The 18,274-nt window shown below is 46.8% G+C and overlaps 1 protein-coding gene and 1 long non-coding RNA gene across 2 annotated transcripts in view; one reads left to right on the top strand and one right to left on the bottom strand.

Annotated features, from left to right (window-relative positions):
* LOC143821796 (uncharacterized) overlaps nt 1–18,274 on the top strand; it is a 127,691-nt gene that overhangs the window by 13,149 nt on the left and 96,268 nt on the right. The gene's annotated exons all lie outside the window — the stretch shown is intronic.
* On the bottom strand, nt 14–16,299 carry STC1 (stanniocalcin 1). The gene is made up of 4 exons (XM_077305636.1): nt 15,975–16,299; nt 11,038–11,180; nt 8,070–8,281; nt 14–1,014 (listed from the first exon to the last, which is right to left on the bottom strand). Exons 1-4 carry the CDS (start codon nt 16,090–16,092, stop codon nt 744–746), a joined length of 744 nt encoding a protein of 247 aa, XP_077161751.1. The 5' UTR covers nt 16,093–16,299; the 3' UTR covers nt 14–743.

Below are 18,274 nucleotides of genomic sequence, written 5' to 3'. Positions count from 1 at the left end.
GAACATCTGGAGGACCACAGGTTGACTTCCCCTGAGCTACAGTACAGTGATAGTTTGGTGTTTGCTGAAGGTGCTGTTAAGATTGCTTTTGAAGCCTCCAGCTTCATTGGATTTCTTTGGGGGGAAGTGGCGGGGGGGGGGGGGGAGGTGTGCTGAGAAGAGAAAAGGTGAAGGAGACTGTGGTTCTGTTCAAGGAAGCTGGGATGGTGGGGGATTCTCCCCATCACCAGCAACCTAGATACATGCAGCTTATCCAAAGAAGGTGACAATATTAAGGACCAAAATCTAAAGCCAGTTTCCAAGGGCCAATCTATCTATACATTCATATGAAGCATGTAGGACTGTACCACTTTTGGAATGCAGGCGGGCAGACTTCACAAGTGAATTTTCCCTCCCCATTTCAAAAATTCTCTGCTTGCAGAAAGCTAGCATGTCAAGGAAAAAGAGTTCCAATCTAGCTTTCTCTAATAACAACTAGTGTATTCTGTGTGCAGGAGTATATGCATATGTGCTATGCAAGAGATGATATTTTCCCCACCTGCACAGTGATATGGTACAACTCCACAAGGGATATACCAGATGCTTTTTTTTCTTGAATGTGTAGGTTGGCTCAGTGTCCTTTAAAATCAGTTACAGTACATTTCTGATGTGTATTGAATGATAAAGAAAAACAGAGTAATTTCCTACTTTGGTAGAGCTTGGATTCCCTATGCTCTCATAATCTCTCTGCATATCACAGAACATTACACGCTTTCTGCTGAAATACGTTTCATATGGGATGGAGCAGGTCCCTCACCCCGGAGATTCCTTAAGTAGATTTTTAGCTTCTGAGGCTCCATAACGCGTCGTTGGTTGAAGTCTGATCTTTGATGGAGTTGGGCACAGTGGTCCGTTTGCAGTAGGTGGAAAAGGCCGGCCATGTTCGGTCCTATTTTTGCCATCAAGCTGCCTTTGATATTACCCACAGTCTCATCGTCGCATCCCAATAGGCTTCTGATGAGCCTGTTGTAATACCTGTGTTAAGACATCACAGTTAGCATCCGTATTTCTTCCTACCACTGAAAGGTACACATGCGAACAAAGAGTCTGTATTAATATAGCACCCCAGGGTACTCAAAGCATTTTATAGTAATCTTAGCAGTAGTTCGATAAGAGAAGTATTACACCCATTATACTGGCGGGAGGGAGAAAAGGATTCACCCAAGGCCACCGAGTGAATTCAGGCCAGAGGTAAGAGCCAGCATAGTGTAGGGCAGCCTTTTCCAACCTTTAGACCTGGGGTAGTCAACCTGTGGTCCTCCAGATGTCCATGGACTACAACACCCTGCCAGTGTTTGCTGGCAGGGGCTCATGGGAATTGTAGTCCATGGACATCTGGAGGACCACAGGTTGACTACCCCTGCTTTAAACCACAAAGGTACCATTTAAATATTTTTTTCAGGCTGCAGGTACCAGGAAGTGATGTTAGCTGGCCACACTTCCCTGCCATACCCCCCAGAAGTGAGAACAGCCTTGACTGGCAAAATAATTGGGGCCCCTCCCGGCTCATCATTGGCCACTTTGGGAGGAGGCAGGTCAGCCTGCCCAAATAAGGGTAGATTTTTTTTAACTTAACCCCCCTTTTTCTTTCATCTTCACTCAGAGCCAGAAGTGGCAGGCACAGGGTGGGAGGGCTCTCCATGGTTGGGAAACCTGGGTGTAGAATATCAGACTAGGATTTGGGAGAGCCATTCTACCATGGGAGCCTTCTGGGTGACCATGGACTGTTATACACTCAGCCTAATCCACGGCAGTATACAGGAAATTCACAGCTACCTGCCCACCCATAGAGACCGCAATTCCATTTCCAGATGATGCCCCTGCTCCCAAAAAAACAGAATCCCTGATCAGCCTGGTCTGGGAGACACTTGTACAGCACTCAGAGAGGAAGACGAGTGTGTGGAGTCCCCACCCCGGAGAAATAGAGAGTTTAGATAATTTTAGACCCCAAGCTTAATGGGTTTATAGCACCTGACCATTAGATCAGGGGTAGTCAACCTGTGGTCCTCCAGATGTTCATGGACTAGAATCCCCATGAGCCCCTGCCAGCGTTTACTGGCAGGGGCTCATGGGAATTCTAGTCCATGAACATCTGGAGGATCATAGGTTGACTACCCCTGCATTAGATGATGATGTATGCTTCAAAAATGTCCTCATGCCTGCTGTTATGGCCCCTCTGCTGAACCCTGGATCTTCACCTCTGTCTATGCCTGATGCAACAACTGCCTCAGTGGTGCAGCAGCAGGCTTTTGCAGTGTGCTGCAGCTTCTGAACAAAGCAGCATCAGCATGCCCTGCAGGGGACTCTGGCCCTAGGTTGGGGTGTGCTGTGGATCCCGCACTGTTTGCAGAGGACAGACTCACAAGTGGCAGCAATTAGGCCTGGAGTATTGACTCAGGGAAGTTCTAGCAAACAGGGACCTGTGGCCTATCCAGGACCCTGGAGCTGGGCCACCAGGAAGCAGCAGGCTATGGACACCAACCAAAATGGTTAAGACCTCTTGTGTACAGTAGAAGAGGTACTGTGTTCTGAGTTTAATGTTCCCCCATCTGTCCCTACCACTCAGCCCACTTGGGGAATGGTGGTGGCAACTTCTGTGTGCTACCTCTGCCTACCTAGCTGATGAAGCAGCAGCTCCCTCTTCTAGCATCCCCACACATGCCAAGTGGGATGGATGCTGCAGGGCCGGCAGAGGAGCACTGTCCATGCAATCACTGGCATGTTCTTCCCTTTTAGAGGAAGTTTATCCCCCACTTCATTTTAAGTTTCCATATATTATTTGACTTTTAGGCCACCCCTCTTCAGACCTTCTGTTCTGATTGACAGATGGAGCCGTGCAGATAATTATATATCAAGAAATGCAGCTGAAAGAGAAACATTTTGCAGCCACTTAGAAACTTCCTAAATATGGGTGGCTTTCAGATGCCACAATAGTGAAGTCCGTGTCCCACAAGGCATCTGCTGTAACTTGAAGCTAGACATCAATGATGCAGCCAAGTGGATGGGCCAGCATTTGTGGGTTTCCCAACAGACCTGGCACCTGCAGCTCCCAGCTGCATAGGTCTACTTAACGGAACAGCTTGCGCTCAGCTTGGTCCAATGGAGACTTTATTTGGAGCTTAGTGGTATTAAAACATCCTACATATAGTCCCAAAGCACAAAGATTTCCCAGGCCCCAGAATTGTAAAGACATATTTCATGTAAAGGATGGTGTTTTTACAAGAGATGCTAAAACCCCTTTTAGTATGGAATGCTTGAATTTTGAATAGCAGTGGAAATCAGAATGTGGAAGATGGCCAACTTCAAATCAAATTATCTCTTAGTGAATGCAGCTTTTTCATTCCGTTACAGGCACAGGAAATGCAAAAGGCCACTTAAGGGCTTATGCAGTTCGCCCATTCAAGAATGCCTTTATCCATTTTGAGCAGGAGGACTGGCTGTTGAAGGTGAAACTTCATAAGAGAAGCCTTCAGATCTTACCAGCAGCCTTGACAGCCCACTCAGGAGAATACAGCACCCATGCTCCAATCTTAATATAATGCAGAAGGGTGAAAAGGTGGAACAATGAAGCTGCCGCTCCTTATCAGCAATATCACGGCAATAGCCAATGACACTCATGTTCTAGCACACGCTATACTCAGAGAATCCCTGGCTAACCAGGAAAGAGAATTTCATATTTCCAGAAACGCTAAACTCTAGATCAGGGGTAGTCAAACTGCGGCCCTCCAGATGTCCATGGACTACAATTCCCAGGAGCTCCTGCCAGCGAATGCTGGCAGGGGCTCCTGGGAATTGTAGTCCATGGACATCTGGAGGGCCGCAGTTTGACTACCCCTGATCTAGATCAAGTGCTGAGAGAATGCACATCCCCCTGAAGGGTTCAACTGCTTTAGAGGCAGGTATCTGAATCTGTGCAAGGAATTGTTAGACACAGGCTTACAGATAGTTGTTTTATATTACTTTATTAGGCTCCTTTCAAATAGTCGGAGGAACTGTAGTTAGTTGATGTTGTTAAGAATGCACCTAAAACTTACTGCACAGAGCCAGAATTCCTCATTCCTTGGGGAAGAGAAATTATTAAATCAGCTTTAGCCTCTAGCATAGATATCCATTTATACTTCAGTCTAAGGCCTACTTTGTTATCTGAAAATGGCTAATGTTTCTTTGTTAGTAGGGAATTATATATAGAATTCTCAAAACGGCCAAATATATGCATTCTTGCATCTGGAAATCAGAGCCATGTACAGAGAGAGCCTTCTGCAACCCTGAAAAATGCCCCAGGTTTGCAGAAAAATCTGAAATATAAAAATATATTGGGGCATTAACCCCCCCCAAATGGAAGCGATACCATCAGTGACTGTTGCTAAGCAGCTCCACGGGATTGCCAGCCGAGGTTTTTGTAAATAACAGGCAGGGAAAGGACCCTTTTTCCCATGGTTGTTTTGACCTTTGAGGAAGGAGTTGTCAGGCTTGGCAACAACCAGCAGACCTCTTGAGACTGCACCACTTGCAAGACTCAACCAGGGCAGGCTGCTTGTTACCAAGCACGGCTCCCTCCCCTCCCCAATGTTGTGTAGTGGTTAGTTGCAGTTTAGGTAGGATATGGAAGACTCTGGTTCAAATCCCCACTGTGCCATGGAAACTTACTCGGTGATCTTGGGGCAGTTCCACATCTATATTTGGTATCACTTTCCCTTCTTCTTGGGGGCAGGTGCCAAAAGCAAACTGGGTAGTAACTGGTGCTGTTAGCAAATCTCAATACCTCTCATGCTAGACTGTTTTGCCCACTCATGCTCACCTGTGTTGTTATTCAGAGGCTCCTTCTAGCTTCTGCATCTCCCACCTATTGTGTTTTTGCAATTTCAAGCTCTTATGCTCAAAGGATGGCAAGCTTACCCACTGCCCCTCCCCTTTACCAGACCGAACGGGCATGGCGTATTTACAGAGGTGGCTTAGATAATTCAAAACAAGGAAGTTTAATAAGAAAATAAAAGTATACAGGCTGAGCAACAGTATAATGTGAGAATGCGCAATCTTCTCAGTACTCAACCTAAATGATGCTTAGCTAGGATACATTAACAATTCTGAAGTTGCCACATTTAAAAGCCAATAATTAATAATCAATGTTGGGCCTTCCCTCATGGTCCTTGGCCACACAGATAAGATGTTCCTTAATCTTTACACCTATCTAAAAAGAGCAAGATGGATGAAAGCTTTTATCTTGACAAGATAATTTGTACTCTCACCTTTGAGAGTTCCTCCCCTGGGGTGGTTCTGATCTTCCAGCCACAAGATGAAGAAATTACTGTCTACCATTTGGCTACTGTGCTCATTCTAGCGAGGTGTGAGATGGTGAACTTATTGTTCTCAGGAAAGGAAACTAGTGTGCAAGACGTATTTAACTTTACTGAAATATCAGAACATGGAGACAAAAAGTATCCAGTTGCCCCAGTGGAAAACTGATAGGACAGAAATTTCCTTTCTTTTTAGTTCATTTTTACCCCACCTTTCTCCCCAGTGTTGACCCAAAGAAGGTGGAGAACGTGACTGGGTGAAGGTCACTCAGACAGTGCATTCATACCCCTGTCTCCCAAATCCTAATCTGATACTCAGGATGGAGGAAAATATTTGACTATTCCCTTTGGCCGAAGAAATCAAAAGGATAATAGAATACCCAAGTGCTGTTCTGCCTTAAGGATCCTTTCCATTACATATATGATCTGCACCAATAGCTGGTTATAGGCCAAGATGGTAGTGAGTGGTTCTTGGGCCTGCCCTCTGGTATTCCAGAGTATTCCCTAAATAAAGTCCTTAGCTCTTCTGTCATTAGATAAGGAAATATCTTGGCTATGCTGCTATACTGAGACACATTACCCACTGCAGGACATACACATCAACTCATCTAGGTCCTTTCCCTCATACAGAAGCCATTGCTTCAGATCAAAGTTCAAATCATAGAATCACAGAGTTGGAAGGGGCCACACAGGCCATCTAGTCCAACCCCCTGCTCAGCGCAGGATCAGCCCTAAGCATCCAAGAAAAGTGTGTATCCAACCTTTGTTTGAAGACTGCCAGTAACAAATCACACAGGAAGCTTCAGTTCCGTGGGATCCCCCTTCCCCAGAGCCATTATTAAAGAGTAAATCACAGGAAGGTGCTCTGGCCTTTTAATGACTTCCTGTTTGAACTGGTGCCAATTGGTACACTTTGAACTTTTGTCGAAGAAAGATGAAGAAGCAGCATGCTGTGTGTGTGTGTGTGTGTGTGTGTGTGTGTGTGAGAGAGAGAGAGAGAGCTTCAGTGAAAATGTATCAGCTGGGGAATCCTCTTGAATTTGTTTTCAGCAACACTTGAGCCCTTTTGCTTTGGTCCCTCCAATATCGCACGTTCAAGACTCCTCTGCTACTTAATCCCCCTCTGTGGAAATAGCTCTCACCATTCATGTTCTGTGCTCCCGCCTAACCTTAGCAAAAAGCAGAATGAGTGCTGGGGATTATTTGCTGCAGAGTCGCCGCAGTATTTCTCTGCAGCGTTGCAGTTTTTCAAAGAGAGGTGGCTCTATCACCGTAGGGGCAGCCCCCCAAAGAGCTAAATGACACCCTTTACCTTTCAGCAGTTGCTAATTTGCCCAAAGTTTAAAGGAGAGCAGCACTAAAAGAATGTTGATACATCAGGCGGGCATAGGTACAGAGGGCCACTTTCCTTGAGCGGTGTCCTCAGAAATGTCAGAAAGGCAAGGTTTTACATTTCCCATTCCTTGTGTCTATTTCCCTTCTAATTCCCTCCTTTCTTCCAGCAGGGTTATGTTTGCCTCCTTTTAAAGGTAGCTTACCTCTATTACACCATCTCCCCATCTTTCCTCCAAGGAGCGCAGAGCAGCATATATGGTTCTGTCCTCCATTTTATCTCAACACCTAAGATTGAGCCCAAAGTCCTGGTTTGACTCTAGCTACTCTGCCTCTCAGACCTATTCCGCCCTGGAAGTGTCACGCCACCACTGGGTGTCTGACCTGGGGCAGGTTGCCCCAGTCCCTCTGGGTTCCAGATGGGAGAGCATTTTCACTGCTGTATCTGGTCCGCCCCGGATTTATGCCTTGGGTCGAGGCAGCGGTGAGTTTCCACTGTGCAGCAGAGCCACTGGGGGCTTGTCTTTACAATGTAATCCCAGCTTCTTAAAAATAAAAAGGAAATGCTCCTGGCAGCTGCACCGTGCAGCGGAGCCACCTGGGGAATTTTTTGTCCCTTCTGGGATGCTGTAATTTCAACCATGGGTGCAGAGGAGCTGGGCTAGGATGGCCCAACTCTTCCCTTCCCAATGGCCCGGGCTCAACATAAGCCCTGTTGTTGCCCGGGGCAAAAAAGCAAATGTGGAATTATCCATGTTCTCTTCCCACGGGGGCAAACAAGGGCCTGAGTCAGGCCTGGCCTGGGATAGTAGGCACCAGGAAAGGCCTGTCTCTGCCCCAGTCCTTGGAAAAGCAGTCAGTATAGGTGACACTGAGAGGGATCACTGGTCTAACTAGCCTCATGTGCCATATGGCTACACTTATTTACACTGATAGATTGACATCCCCATCCCCATCTGACTCCCTATGATGCAGGCAAAGGAGACTTATTCTACTCCCACATCTCTCAGGGGCAAGGTCAGTTTCCCAGGCATGTGAACATATCCTTGCAATGAACTGTACCTATAATTGAAAGATACCTTCAAATGAATAGCTCTGTTGGTCTGACACAGTAGAATGAAATTTGAATCCAGTGACATCTTTCAGACCAACAAAGGTTTATTTAAGGCAGGGGTAGGCAAACTGCGGCCCTCCAGATGTCCATGGACTACAATTCCCAGAAGCCCCTGCCAGCATTCGCTGGCAGGGGCTTCTGGGAATTATAGTCCATGGACATCTGGAGGGCCACAGTTTGACTACCCCTGATTTAAGGTATAAACTTTAATGTCCACACCCTGAATAAAACTTTGTGGGTCTTAAAGGTGCCACTGGACTCAAAGGTTTTGAAAAATACAAGGAGCCTACCTGTTTGTGAACTGGTTTGTATGCTGGACCACTTCTCCGATAGCTTCTGGATTTCTCCTAGCAGCACTACATATGTCCTGTTTCTTGTAACATTCCTCCTGCACCTCAGCGATCATTCGCTGGAATACGGAGCACCTCCGAACAGAAAGGAAAATCTTCGACGTGATGCCACTTGCAATACATTTCAAGCTCTCCTTAACAAAGGCTTTCCCCTGTGGATAAAGCTGCAGGTTAGCATGAAACATACACAGGGATTAAAGCAACACAAACACACGTCTTTATAGTGGGCAATGCATTTTTGGGCTGGCCATATTAGCTAGCAAGTACTAGAGAACCTGCACATATCAAGTCTGTTGCAACACTGACCCATGTTCATGTTTTAAGCAGCATTGTTTTTCATAGTTGATTCCTACGTGTGAGAAATTGAGAAATGCCCCAGTGGCAGAGGGACCACTATGTAAGAAAATGGAATAATCAACCAGTATCCACAGCGCTTCTACATTGTTATGATTCTTGGTGTAATTTTTGTGAATGTGAAAGTATTCATACTGGCAAAGAGATATCCACACACAGTTGTCCCCAAGACTTGGATTGTCTCAATCACCATTTCTATTCCTTCCACAAAAGAGCTTTTTTATATCTCTAGAAATTGCTGAATCCCTACAGCTTTAAAAGGTCTGTAACTCTTTTCAGTAAGGAGTTAATTAGAAATGTGCATCCTGCACCTTTCCCTTTATAACTCTGCAATGAAACGTACATTGTCACAAAAGACTGACTTGCATGTGGAAAATGTCCTGTCACAGGCTAGAGGGGGAATAGCAGTTATTATGGCTGAACAAGGGAAATGGCACTGATAGCGCCGGGAACTGGAAAAAAACACCTTCCCATCCACATGACAGCCAACGATGCTCATTGCAGTTTTCCAAAAAATAAAAATAAATTTCACTGAACAGGAGTTGCAGCAAAGCAGACGAATATGGAACACTACTGGCCTACTTCACATGGCTATTGGACTGCACACAATTGCTGCTGCACAACAGACATTAGAACATAACAAGTGCACGTCAAAGCTAATTCTGCCACATCTCTACATTCACTTTTAAGCACTTTGTATACAGCTCAAAGTCCTTGTCAGTCTTTTCAGGCAGCAACATGGAAGGTGCCAGACTTATTTAGTACTAGTTATCAAGGCTCACTGTGACAATGAGATGGAGAAAGCTAGGGCAATGTCCCCAGTTTCCCGGAGGCTGGCAGGCAGAAGGCAAGGCAGTGGGTGGATTGGTGGAAGCAGCCGGCCACAGGGCTGCCCCTGTCCTGGCTGACATTTGTTTTGGGGGTGGGTAGGTCTATTACTGTGCGCAGCAAAGCAGATGGGGGCTCCCCATGCTGTTGGCGATGCTGGAACAGGTGCAGCATGGTGGGGTTCTGCTGCCTGTGGCTTGTCTCCAGAGTGGCTGGCCATGGTCTAACTGGGAGAACACTGCGGCTGTCACTCCAGTTGGCTTCTTTGATATGGCAATGGCTCCAGGAGGCAGCTGGCCACCCCCTCAGGCTCCAAAAAGGTGGCTGGCTGCATTGTCTTCCCTGGTGAGCCAGTCAGCCATTCTGAGGACACGTTGCAGCCAGCCAGGCTTCTTTGGCCTACCTCAGTGCCTCAGCTAGCCTCCTTTGGTAATCCCTCTGGGGAGGAGTGACCTATGAGGCCAGCCTTGGGGGCAGCCCTGCAAAGTAGGTTGCCCAGAGAGAGTGGCACAGCTGCATGGCCCTCTGCTGGCAAAGGGTGTTTTCTGCCAATAGCAAAAAAGGCAATCCGGGTGCTCAGCAGTTGCCAGGCAGAGCCCTCAGTGTGCCTTTTTCCTATTGGTGGGATGCACCCCCACTGAGGGCCAATCAGGTTGAGTTTTACCCTGTACATCACTGTGGGCGCAAACCAGGAATTATTGGGGGGGGGGGGAGACAACAAAGTGCCTCCTCACCCTCTGGTGATTAAAAAAAAAGGGACAGAGAAGTGTAAATTATGCCAGTGGTCTGCTGTCCTTTGAACTAGTGTCAAGATTTAAGGGCCGTTTTGTCTGGGGGTAGAACTGGCTCTGGCATTACCTTCGATATACAGTTTCTATGCCCTTGCAGTGTGAGTGCATAAGGCCAGTCTGGCTTTGTATAGCACCAGTGGCACCTTCCTAACACCAAGTTCCCAGCTCTTTGCCAGTTTTCTCAGTAGGAGTGGCTCTGTGAGAAGAACGTTTGTTTCCTCTTGAAGGGGAAACATCATTCTTCACTCCACAAGACATCCTCTGCCAAGCATGTGGAAAATGTCCTGTCACAGGCTAGAACAGCCCCCCCAACAGCGATCTATGAAGCAAATGCTTTGAACAGGAGTCACTGCAAGTCATTTTAATCACACAGTTATTGTTAGGGCTGCAACCTACCTTGCAGTCCTATGCATGGTTTCTTGGAAGCAAGTCCCAGAGTTCAGTAGGACTTACTCTCAAGTAAGTGTGCAAAGAGAGAACAAGTCTCTAGCTCTCAGGTTTGCAGTGTGTAAGATAAAGCAGTCTCAGAAAGGTACATTCAAGGTGGGTAGCCGGGTTGGTCTGAAGCAGGGTGTAAGATAAAGCAATCTCAGTGTGTAGCCATGTTGGTAGGAAGCAACCACTAAACTCAAATTTTGTTCAGAAAGGTCATAACCCCAGCAGCAGCCTCCTCCTGCTTCTAAGTATTTTTTAAAAGCAGTCCTGCATGTTACAATGCAGCAGTGTTGTAACGCGATAGCCTAGTTCACTTGGCAAAACCCACACCAGACCTGTGGCTAGCCCGTCACCTTTTAGGGTGCAACAGGCTTTACTACTAGTATAATATAAAAAGCAGAATATGCAGAGTTCAGCCCTATGTATGCAGCTCATCAGTGATAGGATTACATCTATAGGGGATAAAGCAAGTGGTTAGATGTTGCATGTGGAAATCATACCTGAGTGTCAAATTTAGCAGCGCTGTAGAGGAAGGCTCTGCAGATGTCATATGTGCCATCTGTGTCACATGTGGCGTTTTCCAGGCAGGCAAATGCACCACATCCTACCTGAAGGGCACCATTTAAACATCGAAGCACATCCACTAGAAAGAGAAAATCTTAATTTAGACTTCTACCAGTCTTCATGTTCCCACAGAAACATTCTAACCTGGAAGAGATTTACTGATAAAGATCAAACTGAAATCAGTGATAACAATGTATGCTGCCATTGGTTATAGATGCGGTTTTAAATGCTTTTATTATGCTATTAAGTGTTTTAACAATTTTGTTGATTGTATGAATGCACACCACCCTGAGGCAGCTTGCTGGGAGGGTGGTGTATAAACTGAATACTGAATCATTTGAGACCAGCCATCAACCAGAAATTACCAGTCATTCGCACACCAATCTTTAATAAGCATTCCTTGCAAGCCCGTATCATCAGAAGCAGGGGTAGTCAACCTGTGGTCCTCCAGGTGTTCGTGGACTACAATTCCCATGAGCCCTGCCAGCAAATGCTGGCAGGAGATCATGGGAATTGTAGTCCATGAACACCTGGAGGACCACAGGTTGACTACCCCTGGTCAGTACACTTCTTTTGTGCAGTCCATGGATATGGAGACTGTATCACAAATATTTTAAATTAAGTATCTTAGTACTTAATGACTGGATCTCAAGAAGCTGTTTTACTGCATCAGAGATCGTGTCAGGGGGTAGCTCTAATAGTCAGCAATAGATCAGCTAGAGTCAGGTCCCGTAGCAACTCAGACCAATAAGATTATCAAGGTATGAGCACAAATTCTCAAAATACCCTGAAAATCTTATTGATCTAAGGTACTACCAGACCTGAATCTGGTAGCTGCCTTACAAATGAAGATCTTATATAGACATCCATTTCTGAAGGTAATGCCTTGCCATCTTTTCAGCACTGCAGCGTGTGCAAGGCGAAGGTACCTTCTTCCCTTTCACGCTTCGAGTAAATTCCATTTTTCAGCAAACTCCAATTTGCCATTGCTTTGAATCTGGCAAGCAGACGTTTGTAGGGTTAGATTGACGCGCTACTGGGAGCTAGTTTATAATCATGGTTTGGAAGGGAATTCAACTACAATGTGTATGCGTGGGGGGCATCTGGACTAGCAAACTATGGCTTGTGCCAAACAGAATGATCATGCAAGGATTTGATGGCACATAGGACAAAATCATTAGCCATCCCACTGTTTTTACTATGCTTGCATTTCGTGTATCTGCAGGCTGGCATGGAAAGCACTGCTGATAGGGTTATTCACTTCCTGGCAGGCCCTAGAGTCCTCCCAGAATGACAGACTTCAGAGCTTCTCTTGGAATGAATGACCACTTTGGAGGGTGAATTCTAGGGTGTACCATAGAAATTACACTCCTGCTGATCACCTTCCCTTCCCTAAACTCTGTCTTCCCCTGGCACAGTCCCCAATTCTCCAGGAATTTCCTAAATTGCAGCTGGTAATTCTAATGCCTTGAACATGTGCTGAAAGACTTTCACCACAGCCTCCTCCTCCTTCTGGTGTTGGCGAGTCTCCATTAGAGGGTACTGCTCACAAGTACTGTAGCCATTCTTTTTACGGACCACCAAAGTGGCAGAGGCATTGGGTTACAGTTAATGCTGCACAACAGAGTTCTCTCTCTCTGCCTCACCTGCCTCACAGGTTGTATGTCGTGGGGAGTGGAAACTCCACGTAGAGAAAAGCGGCATATAAGAACCAACTCTTCTTCTTCTAATACAGTTCCACTAAGGTAGAGGCAATTTGCTGCAAGTTATTCACGCAGTCAGACACTTGCATAGTTCAGGTGCAGTGGCCAAATCACAGTTAACACTTATATCAACTTGAACTAGTGGTGTTCTGGGATTGCTCAATTGGAGTGGCTCACGGGAAAGGATTCTTGGATTCCAGTGCCAGCTACCCAAGGTCCTTTCAGTTTCTGGGGTTGTACTCCCTCCCCTTTTGTTCAGGCACATCATGTAACTATGTCTGCTTCCATACTGGTCCAGCTTTGTTGCTGACAAGCAGCCTTTCCCCCCTTCTTCTAACAGATCATTATGGCCTCAAGCATCTTCTGGCTTTTCCCTAGCTGGTGAGATTGCTGTCTGGGGGGCAGATACGAAGGCAGGGGTGGGCAAACTGTGGCCCTCCAGATGTCGATGGACTACAAGTCCCATGAGCCCCTGCCAGCATTCTGGAGGGCCACAGTTTGCCCACCCCTGTACAAAGGCATGCAGCACTGTTTATTTTATTAGGGTACAGGTCACTAAGAAAGGCTTCAGAGCAAGTCCCATTGAAATGAATGGCAATGTCAATTAAGTACAAGTGTCTTCTCTGGTGGAATGTGAGAAATGACTAAGGCCAGTTGAGCTATCTGCCATCCCACCAGGATGGAAGATGGCCCCAGAAGCCAATGCTTTTTCAGGGCGGTGGGGGGGTCTGGGAGGATCCTAGTACCTGGGAAAAGTGACATAGTACTTTCATGCAGCTTGGAAGAATTGGGCTGCAAGAGGATGAAGTTTGTTGGAGGGAGTGCCTAGAGAGCATTTTGCCCAGGGCCTCCCCCCCCCCCAAAAAAAAAACCCTGAAGCTGACTCTGATGTCAAGGTCTCATGAGCAGGGTTTGAGGAGCTGCCCCCCAGACAGCAATCTCACCTTGGGTTATGGTAGGGCTGCCTCTACTGATTAGGATTTTAAAGTCACTGTAGAATGGGGTCAGCATTCTGCAAGTATAGCTTATTTCCAAGGGCCAAGCATATTCTAGTGTTCTTAGACCAAAGTATTACACTTATCTAGCAGAAACCTGCAGTCCTAAGTAATATAGCTACCGATGTTGTATTCTGGATAAGTTGCATTGTTCACCTGATGAAAATATGAAATTGCCCTATGCCGAATGGGTCCATCTAAATCACCACTGTGAATTTGGATGGCAGCTGTGAGGCAAAGTTCTGTCTCATCACCTGCTATTGGATCCATTAACTGGAGATGCTGAGAGTTGAATCTTTGACAGGGTCAGCCAATGAACCACAGCCACATTCACAGGAAGGAGCCACTGTGGGGGCACTTGGCTGGGCACCGCAGCACAGAACAGGCAGGTGATGCATGACATGGGACATCCCAGGTCTCATCCCATCTGCTGTGTAGATACGCATGTGTGTGTGTGTGAAATAGAGTGTGTCCTGTTCAAATAAGCAATGTGTGGCTGTGCCCTTGAAAAAAGTACCTTTTTCATTTTGCTCAGAGAAGATCATATTGGATAGACAGTAATTAATATAGGGTTTCCAATTCTGACTTAAGTGGTGTGCAAAGCCTCAATTTAGATTCCATGGGGGAAAAAAACCCTACTGCTGGAGCTATGGTTGCTATTGGAGCATCACTAAGATAAAGCCATGATAGTTTTTCTCCGAGCTATGCAAAATGGAACTATATTTAAATCAAAGTCAACATGAAAATTCTCTCCTGGCATATTTCCTTTAGGTTAACTAGCATTAACCACACCTGAGCTGCATTTCTACTCTGTCATGCCTCACCTTTACCCGATCATGTTACAGGCATTATGGATTAAAAACGTAAAAGTGGATTACTACATGAAATGAAGATACTACTTTTCTAGGAGAGCAGCGGCAGTTCAGAAATCCACATTTAAAACCCCCAGACACTCCACCCATTATCTTGATGGGGAGAGGCTCCTTTTAAGAAAGAGACTGTTGCCTATAAGATAGATCTTATGCTACAATTAATTCCCCACAATTCATCCCTCACTATTCTTATAACTCATTTTGATGAGGATATGTTTCCATGGATTCAAGTTATAACTTTGCATTCAGCAGGTTTAATATGCATTAAGGTTCCTTATTGTTTTAGGCATGGTGGAATAACCAAGACCCTATGTTTCTATAGCAACCAAGTACAAAAGGAAATTGAGCAAATACCCTAGTACTGTGCTGCAGAGCCCTGCAGCTCTGAAATAAAAAACCTCTCTTGGTAAGTGTCAAATTAGGAGAGTGTATTAGCTTTTATTTGAAAGGGTGTCCAGATTCCAGCTATACCTACAGTGCTGAAAGTCAGGGAAACTGCAAGTAATTCAGTTTTCATGTTTTCTCTTACCGAGAAGGCTAGCTTGCAGTCCAGAATCCAATTCGCATATGGAAATGGCCTGCAAGGTTGCATGTTGCTAAGAATGCACTGCTAGCTGGAGGGGGTGATTCACATATTTAAAAGAAGTTAGAAACCAGACCAAGATGGCCCCATCTATGGAGGCACATCTTAAAGGATGTTTTACACACCTCCTCAGGGGCACAGGTATATATAAGGAGTGGCTCTCTCTCTCTCTCTCTCTCTCCCACCCACCCCACATGTCTGTTCAGGTATAAAGTAATCCTATTTCTAGAAGATGAACTATTTTTAAAATACAAGTGAAGCAAAGGGCAAACTTTCATCTGTAAGAGAGCAGAAAGGGGGGGGGGGGGGAGAAAGAAGGCAATTAAAGGTGCAACGGAGCGTATGCAATAAGGTCCAGAATGGCATCTAAATCAGAAAAGCGACTGCAGGCTAAATTACAAACCGGCTTCTGAAGCGCGGGCTCCCGCCGCCCCAGAACGGGCTACGAAACGGCAATAAAAGGCTTTCCCGAGACCTCTAATTACACGGCAGATTCCAGCTGCCAGCCACGAGGGCGTCCGGGGGAGGGGAAGGATGGGGAGAAGGAAGAGGCGAAAGATGTGCAAAGGCGCCGGGAAGTTCTCCCGCGCGGCTCCGGCGCCTTGCAAAGGGGCAGCTCCGCTCTCCCGAGGATCGATGCCCAGGCGCGGCGCCGGCGGCAGGAGCCGGAGCAAGCGCGGCCGCAGCTCACAGCCTGCGTGAAGCCGGGCAGAGCTTTACCTGAGGTCTGAGTGACCGGCCTGTAACTCCTGGGGCTGACCGAGTCATTCTGCTCCGCTTCGTAGGATGCCGAAGCGCCGACCGCGAGCAGCAGGAGAAGCGCGGACTTTCGTAGCATTCTCCGGGAAGTTTCCGCTAAGTTTTGTGCTGCGTTCCCCGCTGGCTCCGGCGTGCTCCTTTTTCTGTGGCTCGCTCGCTCGCTCTCCCTCCCCACCTCGTGGGCTTCAGCGAAGACGCGGAGCTGGATGCTGAAGGAGCGCGATTGGAGCGGGCGCTGCTGCAACGCCGCCTCTGCCACACCTCGGTCCCCGCGGCCGCTGCTCGGCGCAGGTGGCCACCCGGGCGCTTTTATAGCCGCTCTTATCTCGTGCCCACCACCCCCTCACCCCACCCATCCGAGAGCGGGGACCAATCGGGAGGCGGGGTGGGCGACCAATGGCAGCCTGGGATCATTCAAGCGCAGGAAGCCTGGAAGTCCACGGGAAGAATTTTTTCCAGCCCATTAAAAGAAACTTCTTAACAAGAACAATTCTCTCTCCCCCGCCCCCTCCCCCCGGAACGTTAGGTTTTGGTGGGGACGGGGGGATCCAGACCAGGTTGTGAGGCTATGCGTATTCTGAACCAAGTGTATTTCACAGTAGGAACCCATTCACTTGGCCCACACCTGGATGGCTGTGCCAAGTCTTTTCCAGGTGCACCTGCTGTCCAGAGAAGCCATTTATATTCACGCTGGAGGGGGGGGGGAGGGATCCATAGCCACTTGAAGTATTAAAACCCAACACAAACACCAAATTAAAATAGAATTTAGAAAGGTCTTTGGAGTGGCCGAAGAAGAAGGAAGGTTGGTTTTTAGACCTTGCTTTTTACTACCCAAAGGCATCTCAAAGCAGCTTATGATTGCCTTCCCTTCCTTTCCCCACAACCGATGCCCTCTGAGGTACATGAGGATGAAAGAGATGTGACAACTGCTCAGTCAGAGCAGCTCCTAACAGGAATGTGACGAGCCCAAGGTCACCCAGCTGGCTGCATGAGGAGGAGCAGGGAATCAAAGACGGCTCCCCAGATAAGAGGCTATGGCTCTTAAGCACAACACCAAGCTGGTTCTTGGATTAACTAGTTTTTTCTTCAGGTGAAAGGAAGAAGTAGTATCTCATTTAACCACTCAAACAGCCTATGCTAGGGATCATGTTGCAATGTATGGCTGTGAAGGCCGAGCGTCAAAGAATTAAGGCTTTTGACCTCTGGTGCTGGAGAAGACTCTTGCGAGTCCCTTGGACTGCAGGGCGAACAAACCTGTCAGTCCTAGAGGAGATCAGCCCTGACTGCCCCTTAGAAGGCCAGATCCTGAAGATGAAGCTCAAATACTTTGGCCACCTCATGAGAAGGAAGGACTCCCTGGAGAAGAGCCTAATGCTGGGAGCGATTGAGGGCAAAAGAAGAAGGGGACGACAGAGAATGAGGTGGCTGGATGGAGTCACTGAAGCAGTCGGTGCAAACTTAAATGGACTCCGGGGAATGGTAGAGGTCAGGAAGGCCTGGAGGATCATGGTCCATGGGGTCGTGATGGGTCAGACATGACTTCACAACTAACAACAACAAGGGATGATGGGACCTGCATGTACAAAAGCCAGGTGGGAGGTAAACTGGGCAAATAAAATGGCTATCAGGATCCAACCCACTACACTTCACTGTTATATATTCTTGTTTTTTGTACTTCTTGTAAGTTACAATTGATGATTTCCCTTCAATAATGTGGGGAGCTTGGCTTCCGAACGCTCGCTTAGTCTGCCCTCCATGACAAAGGAACTGACAACAGGTCTTAACAACGGTATATAGACTTTTAGTGAGCCTTAAGTATTGGGAAATGGTTCCCTTTCAGTAAAAAGCAGTGAGAGACAGGGGTGCATGGTGAAGATTTTCCTATAGAATCACCGAGGGTCGGACACGACTGAACAGATAACATCATCATCATTACTGACAGGCCTATAGAAAAAGTAAGCATTGTTTTTTGCTTCATGAACAGCTAGAAGTTATCTACCCACGATCTATTGATGGATTCCATCAATGCTGGAGAAGGGCACAAGGGTACGATCCCCATTCCCTGTCAGCATGAAATTGCCAGCATCTGGATATTCTGCCTATGAGCATAGGAACTGTACTTTTAACACTTCCACCCTCTGATGAGAAACGTTTGAAAATAACACACATACTCCAATCACAGAGAGGGACTATATACAGTTAGGAGTTGTGCTTATAAACTGGTGATCATGTAGATATTTTTATCTTTATTTTTCGATTTA

The sequence above is a fragment of the Paroedura picta genome, chromosome 12 (assembly GCF_049243985.1).
Source record: "Paroedura picta isolate Pp20150507F chromosome 12, Ppicta_v3.0, whole genome shotgun sequence".
Lineage (NCBI taxonomy): Eukaryota > Metazoa > Chordata > Lepidosauria > Squamata > Gekkonidae > Paroedura > Paroedura picta.
This window is presented reverse-complemented; position numbering and strand designations above follow the sequence as displayed.

Excerpts from the sequence above, each read along its gene's own strand:
- STC1 (XM_077305636.1), bottom strand. The coding sequence starts at position 16,092 with ATGCTACGAAAGTCCGCGCTTCTCCTGCTGCTCGCGGTCGGCGCTTCG. Across the intron at positions 11,181-15,974 it reads GCCGGTCACTCAGACCTCAG|TGGATGTGCTTCGATGTTTA; the intron begins GTAAAGCTCTGC and ends TTCTCTTTCTAG. Across the intron at positions 8,282-11,037 it reads CTGCTAAATTTGACACTCAG|GGGAAAGCCTTTGTTAAGGA; the intron begins GTATGATTTCCA and ends CTTTATCCACAG.